The sequence below is a fragment of the Leucopleurus acutus genome, assembly GCF_964270905.1.
Source record: "Leucopleurus acutus genome assembly, chromosome: 3".
Taxonomy (NCBI): domain Eukaryota; kingdom Metazoa; phylum Chordata; class Mammalia; order Artiodactyla; family Delphinidae; genus Leucopleurus; species Leucopleurus acutus.
Window position 1 is genome coordinate 57,525,807 of NC_139145.1, and position 13,048 is coordinate 57,538,854.

Genomic DNA, 13,048 nt, shown 5'->3' on the forward strand with positions numbered 1-13,048 from the left:
TCCACCCTAACAGTAAGAACTCTAGGTAACATATGGTACCAACTTTATATATCTACAAAGACTTTAACCTTTAGAACATTAAAAGGAGAGAAATCACCTTCCTAATTAATTTTAAAGCAAAGCAAACTGTAGGTTTACATATGACAGAGTCTTAAGGACCACCAAATATGCAGAAATAAGAATTCCAAATATTTCAGTCCTCAAATATACAAAGCCAAATAAGGCACAGGACCTAAAGAATAAACACAAAGTGAGACTACAATGTTTTAGTTCATGTGATTTAGGGCCCCTCTATTTGGTCCTGTAAGATAATTTAAATAGTTCTCTCTGTTGTACATGTCCAAATTTATTCAGACTGTTTAGAGAGATCTTCGTTCTGAAACATAGAACACGATAGGCTATAAACTCCTCCAAACTACATTGTTGGTATAATCTAATTCAAAATATAAAAAATCTTCAGAGACTTTCAAACCCTGCCCCACTAATCTATTGTAAAATATAACTTTTAAACAGAAACATACTACACTATTACTTATAGTAATCAATAAACGAGTTAGAATGAATGATCACTGAAACGTTGATCCAGGAGGCACTGTTTTCCTGCTTGGTTTTCAAATAATGTACATTTCTGTGCACTACATACTGACACCCCTGAACAGACTTCCTAAGCTGATCCTGGATGTTCACATGCGGCAGATAAATGAATATCTGCAGCTATCATACCAAGCTAGTGCTGGTTTGTGTAGTTATTGGACCATCTTGCTACCTATATTTCTTCATATTTTGAATAAGTGGAAGAGGTGGAAAATATCAAATGACTGATAGTGTAAGAACCACTGGTCTCTAAATTTAACACAATTGAGACAAAAATAGAAATCAGGAGGAATGAGACATTTTTAGCTTCAACTGGATGCTCATAGGACTTAAACCAGTTGGCTGTGTTCACCTGAGAAAAAGGGCAAATGCAGGGAACACGCAGAAAACATTGGAAATAAATTATCTGAGATTATGTCTAAAAAATGAAGCATAATTGGGAATTCCAGAATGATTTAAGAGCTCTACAATTCCTCCCTATTTTAACCCATTATCTTTTGAAGAACTAATATATTTTAAGGAATATATTGAGTATGATATGAAAGAAACTTCCCCTGCTGAAAAATTGGCCCAAGACCAATTTCTTTTTTGTTTACTGAATGATTCTGTATGAATCTATATGAAGACTAGAAAAAACTGCCTTAGCAATTAACAAGTGCAAACCAAGATATTAAACACTAATCCACAGCAAAAGTTGCTACACAAGAGACGTTTATTAATGTTCTGTTGTATTTACAGCTTTAACATACCAAACCAGGGTGAATACCACTTGGTAGAAAGCACATCACTCTACACTATAACGCATCGGTCTCTGCTAACACATTGTAAAAGCAAGTAGTACAGTATGTTAGGGATCATCTCAAAAGTTCCAAGCTAATTCTTTCTTTGCTCCTAGTACCTAATCCCCTCCCTACTCCTAGCCCCTGGCCTAATCATCAGGAGACAAAAGAAAAAGAAAAAAAAGGGGTAGGGATTCTAATCACAGAAAGTATCACCAATTGCATTTTATTAGTAATTATGCTGCATTTGTCCTTGTCCTTTCTATTTTATACAGTGATAACACCTTTACAATCCCTTAGGTACACAACAGAATAAGGTACAGCAAAATTAGAATACAGACTATAAAAAATTAATGCTTATCATTTACCAATTAAGAACATATTCTTGACCACACTTTTAATGTATTTTGCACTATGATTTTGTTTCTAGGTGTTCACAGTACAATTAAATAAATTTCTAGATTAATTTTAACAGCAAAATGGATTATGTGCAGAAATGCAGTCATAACAAAAGTTATACTTTTGAGAAAACCCCTTTTTTAAATGGCCAGCATTGTACATATCTTACACTAAAATATTTAATTCCAAATTCATTTTGAGATGGAGGATGAATAAAGCAAGATTGCCCCCTACTGACTACCGGGACAAGGCTCATGCTATTTAAAATGACTACAAATAGATAAGGCATTATTAGTACATCACAGACTTGATTGCGAGAGCTTTTTCAAACATTAACCACTAATGATTCAATGATTACAGAATTTTGCATTAACTATTAAAATTTTACATCTAGGAACAAATAGAGAGAAATGATCTTTGTCAACAGTACTTTATTTTTTTAAAGCAGGTGATTATTCCTCTGTGTTCCGCCTCTTGATTCACTTCCTGCAGGTGTTCTCTTGCTTCTTGGGAGAGAATTCATAAATGCAGGAAGGCCTCTGCCAGAAAACATCTGCCAGAGAAGGATATTGAATATTGAAACTCTGGTTAAGTTGTTATTTTGGCTAAAAGAAGGATGTAGTCACAAAAGAAGGCAGGATGTCTGGAGACACAAGAAGTACATTTTTACATAGCTTTAAGATTACTATACACTGACATCATAGTATTCAATAAACGTTACATTTTTGGTTCTTAAAGTTATAAAGGACTGTAGAACTAGAGAGAACTTGAATGCTTTCTTAAAACCCATGAGGTCAGGGGTCTCTCTCTCTCTCTCTCTCTCTCTAAACCTCCTAACAAAAGAACAGAATTCAAGTAGCACTTCATCCTACACTTAACCTCAACAGCAATGACTGAAATTTGGGGACAAAGACACAGTAGAATCCAAATGCATAGGTAATTTTCCATACACACTCGAAGCTGTTTACCCTGCCAATTCTGCCAAATCTCACACGAGGAAGATTTCCAATAAGGATGCCAGTGATATCAGTCTATACTTGAAGCAGGGCAAAGTTAGGAAACAACTATAAACTCACAGGTACCACAAGTACTTTTTCCAATCAATTAGAAAAAAAAGTGACTGTATTTTGGGGCATGTATCTCGGGGTGGGGGGACTGTATATAGTCCCAATTTTAAAAAAGCAATATACATGACTAAAATAAATACTCTCAAAATGATGTCCATCTATTTTGTTAAATGCAGTTTTCATCTAATACTCTAAGGCACTTTTGTTTTGGCATATAAATTGGTTTGGTTCTCATGGAAATAATGGAAAAAATACAAATAACTCCCTATATTACTGCTAAAAAACATACTCTAAAGAGATATATTAACAGCTTAACAAATATTTATTGAGAAACTACACTGTGATACCCTATACCGAAGAGAGTTGGATGGGCTCATACATAGGCCCCTAGCTCACTTTTCCATCTTTCCAAATTACTGTAAAAGCCACAAGCAGCCCTTCTGCAACTTTTCTAATTAGACTACGTCTATATATACGTCTATGTATACGTCTTTAAAAGGCTGGCAAGATGCAGAAAAGCTACAACACTGGAGGAAATCAACATGTTCTTTTTGAACACTTAATATTTCCCAAACACCAAATTCACTGACACTGGTGTTTTGATTTGAAGTAAACCAATGATATTGACGTAAGAGCAACTTTTCTTCATGGAGACTTCAGAATGTGCAGGGACAAAGACACAAGAATATAAGGAATCCTGAAGGGCAAGTAGAACCAAAAAGAAAATTGGTAGACAGATGTCAAATAGAGATTTTTGCAATGAGGCTAGCTACACTCACTACAAGCCTAAGTAAATTCAGTTTTATCACTTTCCATTAACAGATAAAAACTGATAGAATGATTACTATAAAGTCAAAACACTAGAGTTTTGCAAGAATATGAGATACACTTCAGATACAGTTCACCTGGCCACTTTCTTTAGTTCATGCTGCTTCCACGGAGGCAAATTAGTTTTAATAGATCCCTCAAAGTCAGAGCCACCCAACAAACATTAAAAATGCATTAAGAGGTCCTACCTACTGTACAGCACAGGGAACACTACTCAATATTCTGTAATAACCTATATGGGAAAAGAATCTGAAAAAGAATAGATGTATGAATATGTATAACTGAATCACTTTGCTGTACACCTGAAACTAACACAACATTGTAAATCAACTATAATATTAAAAAAAAATCCATTAAGAGGTCCTAGATAGGTTACTAATGGATGATCTCAATCACCATACAAATTCCAAATGAAAAAGATTGCTAGAGAGGCACTCACTGCTCTCTAAGACCCAGAGGCCTGTTCTGATCAACTTGACTCACAAGCTGTTACAAAAACAGTGATGGAATGCCACATTTTAGGGACTGTGGCTATCATTACTAAACTTTAGATTAGATCACTTCAGAAACAAAAGGAATCCAACAGCCTACAGATCATTTAATTTCAAGAGGAAGACAACAATTTCTTCTAGGACACTGTGTGATTTTTTTTTTTTTTAAGCAAAAATTCCTCTGGAAACATTTTCTACTATCTTGCTACTTTACAACACAGTCCAAATAAGTGAAACTAACTTGAGGTGAATTAAAAATAAAGACGTATTAAGAAGGAGGGGGAAGGTTATAGAAAAAAGGAAATGAAAACACTTATCACTACATGGAAAAAAGTTAAGAAGATATCTGATGCCTCATATGTATAGCTCACCAGGTCACAGCAATCACTATTTAATTATGAAGGGCCCTATCTCATTAATGCCGCGAGGGCTTACAAATTTTCTTCCCTCCTATTTCAGATGTGGTTAAAGTAACAAATTTAAGATCCATTATACTTCACGTATACAAGTGCTTTTGCAGTAGTGTTAGATTATCAGTTAATTGTGTTACCACCTTACAGTTACTATAACTAGCTCCTCAATTATCTGGCAGCATCAAAAGAAGTGGTACTCCATAGAAATTTATTTTCCAGTTCATTGGTAAATAAGATAAAGTATGGACATTTTACATTTTTGACCATTTCAGATAAAGACGTTTCTAAAAGGTATCTGTTTCTTTTTAAACAACATAGAAGGAACATTTTGTTTTTCCTGCTTCCTCACAGTCACACACTTCTTGCTGCCACTGTGCCCAGCTCTAGCAGTTCCTTCTGGCTTTTTTTGCTGTGAGGCAGGAACCTAAATTTCCCTTATAAGCTTATAAATAAGTTCTGAAAGGGAACCTGAGAGTTGCCCTATGACAGTAGTACGTGAGCTTTAGTGTTCAACTCTTGTAGTACCTACTTTGGCTGGTTAGAAAGAAGGCCTTTTGAGGTCATTTCACGGGGGGGGGGGGGGGGGTGTACTATATTTTGGGCAGCCTAAATAGAAAAGTCACTATTCTTACACTTTTTTCTAGCACAGTGCCAGATCTTAGCACGGGAATTGAGTTATTTTTCTCTATGGCAAAGTTATTTTAGAAATTCCCTACCTGTGGCTTTCTGGCAAAAAGGAAGCCCACAGCTAGCTTTTAACTAGTGATACCTCCAGTAAAGAAAGTAAAAGGTCTCAGTGAAAGAAAAGAAAATCTTCACACCTTACATGATGGTTTTCTAGTACATCTTCAAACTAAATTAAACTAAATTTCCTCTGAACTAGAGAAAGAAAACATTCTACTTTTGGATCTGGATGGACAGTTCTTACCCCTGTCAAATGGACAAAGGAAATTCAGTCCCATGAGATATTACAGCTTTTTGGGTTCCCTCTGGGGATACTGAAAGTTAGTAAGGAAGTTATTAAAATTCTAAATGCTGCTGTAAGTCCCTAAACCCCTAATTTGGAGCTCTGAATCCTCTGGGCATGTCTGGGACAATTTCAAATCAACTAGGATATCAAAGTCAGACAGGAAAGCAAAGAAACCCTACTATGCCCTCCACTGGGGAACTTTATTCATATACCTCTAAGTCTCTGACAATGCCTAAAGCACCGTAAGGCCTCTGGCTCCAAAATACAGAGAACACCAGGTCTATAATATCCCTTTACCCCTCCAACAGCATTATTACTTAACTAAGGGCTGCCTACTTCAACTCATAACCCTAAAGATGCTTTGTTTTACATTTAGAATATACCCATAAAGCATTTCAGAAGTTTTAGAAAATCAAAACAATAATAACAAATTTTATAAACAAAAAAACCCTCCAAGTCCCTAACAATACAGGAAAACTGAGAAGTTCAGGCTTTCTCTCAACCTGTATTGTCATGTCAACCTGTCATGTATTAGAAGCAAGAATGTATGCATCCTCTAATAAAGCCTGAAATTGCCTTCTAACTGAAGAATGAAGAGAACAGACAGAGGTGTGGCCTCATTCCATTTAGAAAGTCAAAGCCGTTTGACTAGACCTATAGAATCTGTGAAGGAAGGAAGAAAGGGAGGGAGGGAGGGCAGGAGGAATCTGTCCCCTCAGGATATGTTGGGCACCAATGGATTAGGGGAAATCTGCAGGTGATTTCAAGCATTCATCCTAAGAAGAACTGTGGCGACCCCAAAGAATTAACTTTTTTTTTTTTGCGGTATGTGGGCCTCTCACTGTTGTGGCCTCTCCCGTTGCGGAGCACAGGCTCCGGACGCACAGGCTCAGGGGCCATGGCTCACGGGCCCAGCTGCTCTGCAGCACGTGGGACCTTCCGGACCAGGGCACGAACCCGTGTCCCCTGCATCGGCAGGCGGACTCTCAACCACTGTGCCACCAGGGAAGCCCAAGAATTAACTTTTGAATCTATGGTAGGTAAGAGTTAAACCTAGGGCTTAGAAGTAACTACAAATTATAATCAGATATGTAGAGAAAGAAAAAAGATGACAATGGTTAACTACAATAAAACCACACAAAATATCTGACAAGCCTCTTAAAGTTAGGATGTCCTAGACACAAACACAGGCACATCACAGGCATTAGGACCTAGGCCAGTGGTGTCAGTGTCCATCTGTGCCCAGACTGTGTAACTGAATTCAAATTCAGGACACACCACTCAGGACATTTTAAACATGCAACAAAACATTCCCTTTCTTTAAAAAAAAAAATCATACACACAAGTGGTATTCTTAATGGCTAAAATTATCTCTCAAATAAAAGTCCATGCTCCTTTGAAGAAACTGACTTTAACCAACAGAACCTAAGTTCTTTCCATGCTTTCTTTAACTTTTATAAGAAATGCCTTATGAATATACTCTACCATGCATGTATCTGAGCTTATCTGTCACTGTAACCTTTGTTACTTATGTAAGAACATTTAATTATACATGTAAAGTGCTTAGTACAGTATCTGATATATCAAAAAGTTGACAAACATTAGTTATTACTATTACGCCATGCTTGAAAAAATTTTTGTTTCATTTAAGAAGTTCTCATCACATTATTCTGTTGCTTAAAAACTTTCAATACCATCTCACCACCTGGCAAATTAAATACGGTACTTTCTTTTCTAGAAGCATATATTCTGAGACCACCACGAATCTTCAAAACTGAGAACTCTACTCTGCATGCTAAGATCACCGCAAATCTTCAAAACTGAGAACTACACTCTTAGCATATGATTACTTACGTAAACTATGCTAACCCAACAGCAAATACAGAACAAACTGATGCTCACATGGAGTCAGCCTTGTGTTGAGCCAACACATCACTGGGTTTAAAGGGCTGCTCTATGAGTTCAACACTTCTACCGCAAACGGGCTTAGTGCTCAAGATAGTTGAGAACACTGTCTCAGCCTGGCTTTCCAGCCTTAATCCTCCACACTCCTTTATGCTACAATCACACTGCTGTCCCTTAAGCCAGCTCCGTAACTTCTCTGCCTCTATTCCTATTCAACGCTTGGCCTTAGGTGGCTCTGAAATGCTTCCCCACCCAACAATTTCCACGATCATTTACACTTCCTACCTATCATTTCAGGTTTATCTCAACTGCTACAACCTTCACAAATCCTTGCTTGAGGCCTTCAACCAGCCTGGTCCAACCTGTCCTCAACAGTCTTAAGTAACAAAGAGTCAACTCCACGAAGGTTAGATCTTGTAATCAGAGGCCTCTCTCTGGTGTACTCTTTCCCAAGATTCCCTAACTCCTCCTTTTTGTAGCTAGTGATGTAAGATGGAGTCAGCCTCTGGGGAAAACCACGGGTGAACCAAAGAGCCTCGGCAAGGCTTAGTCCTCCTGTTCTAGGCAAGGGAAAAGGCCCTTTCCTCCCCTTCCTTTCCTGGGGTTTGACACTACCAGCAGAATGGTAACATTAGGATGGGAACCTGAAGAAAAGGGATCAGGAAAGCCTCTCTGACTAACCTGAGAAGACGGAAGCCTTGATAGGCTTGTCAATGGCCAGGCAAAAGGAGTTCCTAAAGTACTCATGGTCCTGTCAGCTCTGGGGTTTAGGGCCCCACATAACTGAGCTGAGTGATCAGGCCTGAGAGGCTCCTTCTCGCTACAGTCCTCTGGAACCGGTAAAACTGCAGGCAGCAGTGGCTTTGGGATTCACGATTCAAAGATCTAGGACCCTGCGTTCCAGTCGAGCCTCTTCTGCATTGTCTGAACATGAGATAATGTTTTCTCCTTCGGCAGTTTTTCTAACTTGCCTTTTTTAATAGTTTTTTTCATAGAAACACCCCTTACTAAACTAGAAACTAAAAGGCAAGGCTTCCTTACCTTCTCCATATCCCCTACCACAGCGTGTACACTCTACTCTAAACCTGAATAGTCATCTGCAATGCATCACATGATTACACTGGGACTACAATAAAGTTTTTTTCTTTAATACCTTTAATAAATAAAGAGAACTCTGGTCCTGGGGAGATTTGAGAAAGTTTCTGGCATCTTCCGGACTTTTGCATAATTGATAAATCCTCTGAGAAACAGGAGAAAGCCTAATTTAAAAAAGAGAAGTCAAGAATGAGTTTATAATTCCCATATTAAGTCCACTCCCCAGAAATATCCCTTCTGATACCAATACTTCATCATTTTTCTGCTAAAAGCTATCAAAACACAATTGCCTCTAAAATTTCCAAAGGATTTCCGCACCAAATTTTCCACTTCTCAATGAGAATACATAATCTCAGGAGCCAAAACAAAGTCTCTTGCACATTCAGAATCTAAGTGGTCTAAAAAGGAAACAAAAATAAGATGGGGCCAAACATTTACATTTGGAAGCCTCATTGAGAAGCATTATCAAAACCTACCTTCTCTCCCCTGCCCCGACTCCGGCCTCGCCCCACGGCTCCAGGGATCTTAGTTCCCCAACGAGGGACGGAACCTGCGACCACAGCAGTGAAAGGGTGGAATCCTAACCACTGGACCACCAGGTAATTCCCAAAAGCTACCGTCTGAGTTCCAAAAAAGTATTCCAAGATAATATACTCTTTTTAGAGAGGTTATAAACTGTTTTTCTCAAAAAAAAAAATTCCATCCTTTCTTGCTGTGGGCTTCTTTTTTTCCAAAGACAGTACATAATGTTGTCCACTAGATGTCAGGCTCCCCTTACCTTTACAGCAATTCTCATATTCTCAACTGTATTTCTCTACTCTTAATTTAGGAGTCAGCGGGGAAGGTGACGAGCCCCCTCCAATGGTAGCTCACATACTCCCGGCCCTCCTCCTCCAGAGATGGTCCCTGAGTCTTAGACACATTTTTTTAAAACACCTTTATGGAGATATAATTTACATACCATAAAGTTTACTCATTTAATGTGTACAATTCACTGGCTTTTAGTCAGTTGAAACTATAATCCAATTTTAGAACTCTGTCGCCCCTAAAAATATCTTGTACCCACTAAGCAGCCATTCCCCATTTCCTACCCTCCTCCCATCTCCCCAGCTCTAAGCAATCACTTTCTTTTGGATACATTTTAAAATATACTCAAGGAGTAGAAGACTCTTTGTACTCAAATAGAAATGATTTTTGGCAGTAACCAAGAATCATCAGCACTGAGCACAACATCATCCTTTTGGCACCAAAATCAACAAGCCAGCTCCAGTCAAAGGATGGGTGCCATGTGGGAATGAATATAGGTCAGTTTTGCTAGACATTTCAATTTTGAAAGGTTAAAAAATGCAGGTATTTTATATGAAAATTCTTGATTTTCATGCGAAGACAACTAATAATAATAAAAAAAACTTCTTGGGGCTTCCCTGGTGGCACAGTGGTTGAGAGTCCACCTGCCGATGCAGGGGACACGGGTTCGTGCCCCAGTCCGGGAAGATCCCACATGCTGCGGAGTGGCTAGGCCCGTGAGCCATGGCCCCTGAGCCTGCGCGTCCAGAGCCTGTGCTCTGCAACGGGAGAGGCCGCAACAGTGAGAGGCCCGCGTACCACAAAAACAACAACAACAACAACAACAACAAAAAAAAACTTCTGAAAATAACTGTGGAACATACAAACCACAACTGCAGGCTAGCTATAGCTTATGAGCTGCCAGCTTGAGAACTTTGTACAGACCTGTTCTCTGCAGGAAAAACTCAAAAAAAAAAAAAAAAAGTTCTCTCTGCAAGGGGTTCCAAAAATGACCCAAACACTGGATCCAAATACACTAGGTACATCCAAAGTCTCACTACTTTTTGCTTATCAGTAAGCAGTAAGATAGCAAGAATGATGAATTACAAAGTACTATAAATTCATCTCCCATGAAACTTTAATATATGAAGGAAATCAGCCCATTAAATTTCTTTAAATTATCAACGCTGTCAACAATCAACCTAAAATTATGCTTAATGACTCTTCTTTGGTCTATTCAGGATTTGCTTGGACTTTAGGCGGCTTGGGGGAAGATGAGGAGTCAGACTTTCTCTTAAAGGTACAGTTTAGAGAATAAGCAAGTCAAGGAACTACTCCTCTAAAGTAACTCTCCTGTAGGCCACTTTTAAAAAAAGTTTCTCAGTAATCAAGGGAAGGGGTAAAAATCACTCTCTCTCTTTCCTTGGAATGCCAATGACCAATAGTAGAGCACATGATGCTACTGGGGAGGTGGGGGATGGCATCATGGATGACTTGTATTTTCTAAGTAAAATTTAGGGTCAGCAATACATGGCTCTATTACCCTGGGTAAAACAGGTAGGTCCTGAATATATTAAGCACCTGTCAGGCATGGGTTCTACACTGTGCTAGCCAGACCCATTAGCAGCCCTGGAACCAAGGATCCTAATCAAGGAGACAACAAAAAGGCCTGAAACAGGAGAAATGTTAGGATAGGAGAAAATGATGTCACAGAAGCAGAGTGAGGCAATTATACCATCTTTAACAGCTACAGGATGTCTCTGCTATTGTAGAAATGACAGCAGTGCTGATGGTCTGTTACTGTATCATATGTATTTTCTCTACAATGAGGAAACCAACAGTATTCACCACACTGCTCATTTCTTTGCTTTAAGATGTCTTGGAAGAAAAGATTTTAAAATAAAAATTTAGAGTAATAAGTATAATCTGAAGACCAACAACCTGAAATGGCTGGTATATTTTTTTAAAAAAATTCCTCCCTCTCATCACAAAATAATTCTTATTCGCAACAACAGCAAACTAAAGAATTCTGGAACCCCAATTCTTACTAGACATAACTTCTGGCGGTTCTTCCAGAAGTTATGTCTAGTAAGGTTATACATTTTCTGTTTTCTACCGATAGATCCAACTGAATATAGGCCACATACACTCATGAGTAGTTCAGCTGGTTACAATATACCTATAAGCAATTTGGGGTTGAGCTTGTGAATGCTTTGCGGCAATAACTCACAAGGGGAAAACAGATCTATGGACTATAAAGTCATCTTATCAGTGTGCCCCTCTGGCCACACAGGAAATGTGAGAAGTGTATATGGACGGGTTAAGAGAAATTTATCACCACTAAGAGACGTTCTATGAACATTTATGTTACTCTGATGGTGACAAGAGCCTAATCCTTGAAATATTTTAAAAATTATACTTACTATTGCTAATATATTACTGTATAGTAAGTGAGATGAGGGCTTAATAAAAGTAATTTTACTTCTAAAATTTAACATAATCTTTCCTCTCCTTTGTCTTTGTTAAGAGCACTTACCTAAAACCAGGAACACCCACCAGAGCCAGTACTGACCATCAAAATATCCAGGGAAGTAAGTGGAAAACTGAAAAATAAAGCAAAATACTTCAGAGCACCTCAGCAGATGTAATTTCACATTTTAGCTTAAGAGTTAACAAAACACAAGATTTTATCTTGTATACTAATGCTATTCATTTAGTTCTTACAAAAATTTCTAAGAAGTTAGTGAAAGTATTTTATACAGTACAGATTTGAAATGATTATGATATACGCAAATATATTTTCTTTCATGGAAAAGCAATCTTGAAATATGATAGCTTTAGGCTTTACATACACCTTGTTTTGAAAGTGCTCAAATCTGCTTGTTTTTAAAAAAAAATTTTTTTTTTTTTGCCCATGTTATTTTCCCTTGTAGAAATATGTCTTGATGATAACTTTCATTTTGCTTACCCAGTGCCAAACCCAACTATCTGACCTCTTTTCTAATGATCCCTGATTTTGTTCCTATGCCTCCAGCCATGTCTTGACCTTGGAAAACTTTTGTCACATACATCATGATGATCACATTCCTTTGCCAGGGACTAGCACATAATGTTATTCCGGCCAATGGAACTGAGGGCTGCTGAGAAGGTTTCCTAGGTCTTAAGAAGAAAAGGAGGAGAAGAAATAGTTCCCTTTCTTCTGTTGAACACTGTTGTGTTTCTGATGTGATGCCTGAAACTGCCTTGGCCATCTTAACCCTGAGGGTGGAGCAGCTATACTAACATGTTGAGCAGACCGTCAGCTGTCCTCGATGATGTCAGTGAAACATTTAACTAACCTCCATGTCAGGACTTATTTTCACTGGAAATAAAGTTTCCCCATTGTTTTCTAAGCCATTTTGAGCTAGGTTTTCTGTTACTCAAAAAGCCAGCCTAATTAATACAAGCTGATTCATTCAATTCAGTTAAAAGTTTAGTAAAAATAAAAAGATTGGTAACTAATTTGATCTTGTTTCTATTGGAGGCTTTACACAGTATGGACTTCAGCACAGTTTGAGCATTAAATACAGTATTTTATTTCTTAATAAAATAACAAGGTTTATAGAGAAAGAATGAAAAACCTCTTTAGGGCTTGAGTTCTTAACTTAAAGTCCATGTTTTAGGTGAGTACACATTAGCCATCCAGGAGAAAAGCATGTAACTTTTATCAGATTCTCAAAGG

General features: G+C 38.0%; 1 protein-coding gene across 1 annotated transcript in view; it reads right to left on the reverse strand.

Annotated features, from left to right (window-relative positions):
- Positions 1 to 1,033: 1,033 nt before the first annotated feature.
- The window catches only part of NDFIP1 (Nedd4 family interacting protein 1), a 50,968-nt gene continuing 38,953 nt past the window's right edge, over positions 1,034 to 13,048 (reverse strand). Inside the window, exons 6-8 of the mRNA XM_082835478.1 lie at positions 11,864 to 11,930; positions 8,600 to 8,705; positions 1,034 to 2,325 (exon numbers count right to left, since the gene is read on the reverse strand). Coding sequence (XP_082691604.1) covers positions 8,602 to 8,705; positions 11,864 to 11,930 — 171 coding nt within the window. The 3' untranslated portion in view covers positions 1,034 to 2,325; positions 8,600 to 8,601. The remainder of the gene's footprint in view (positions 2,326 to 8,599; positions 8,706 to 11,863; positions 11,931 to 13,048) is intronic.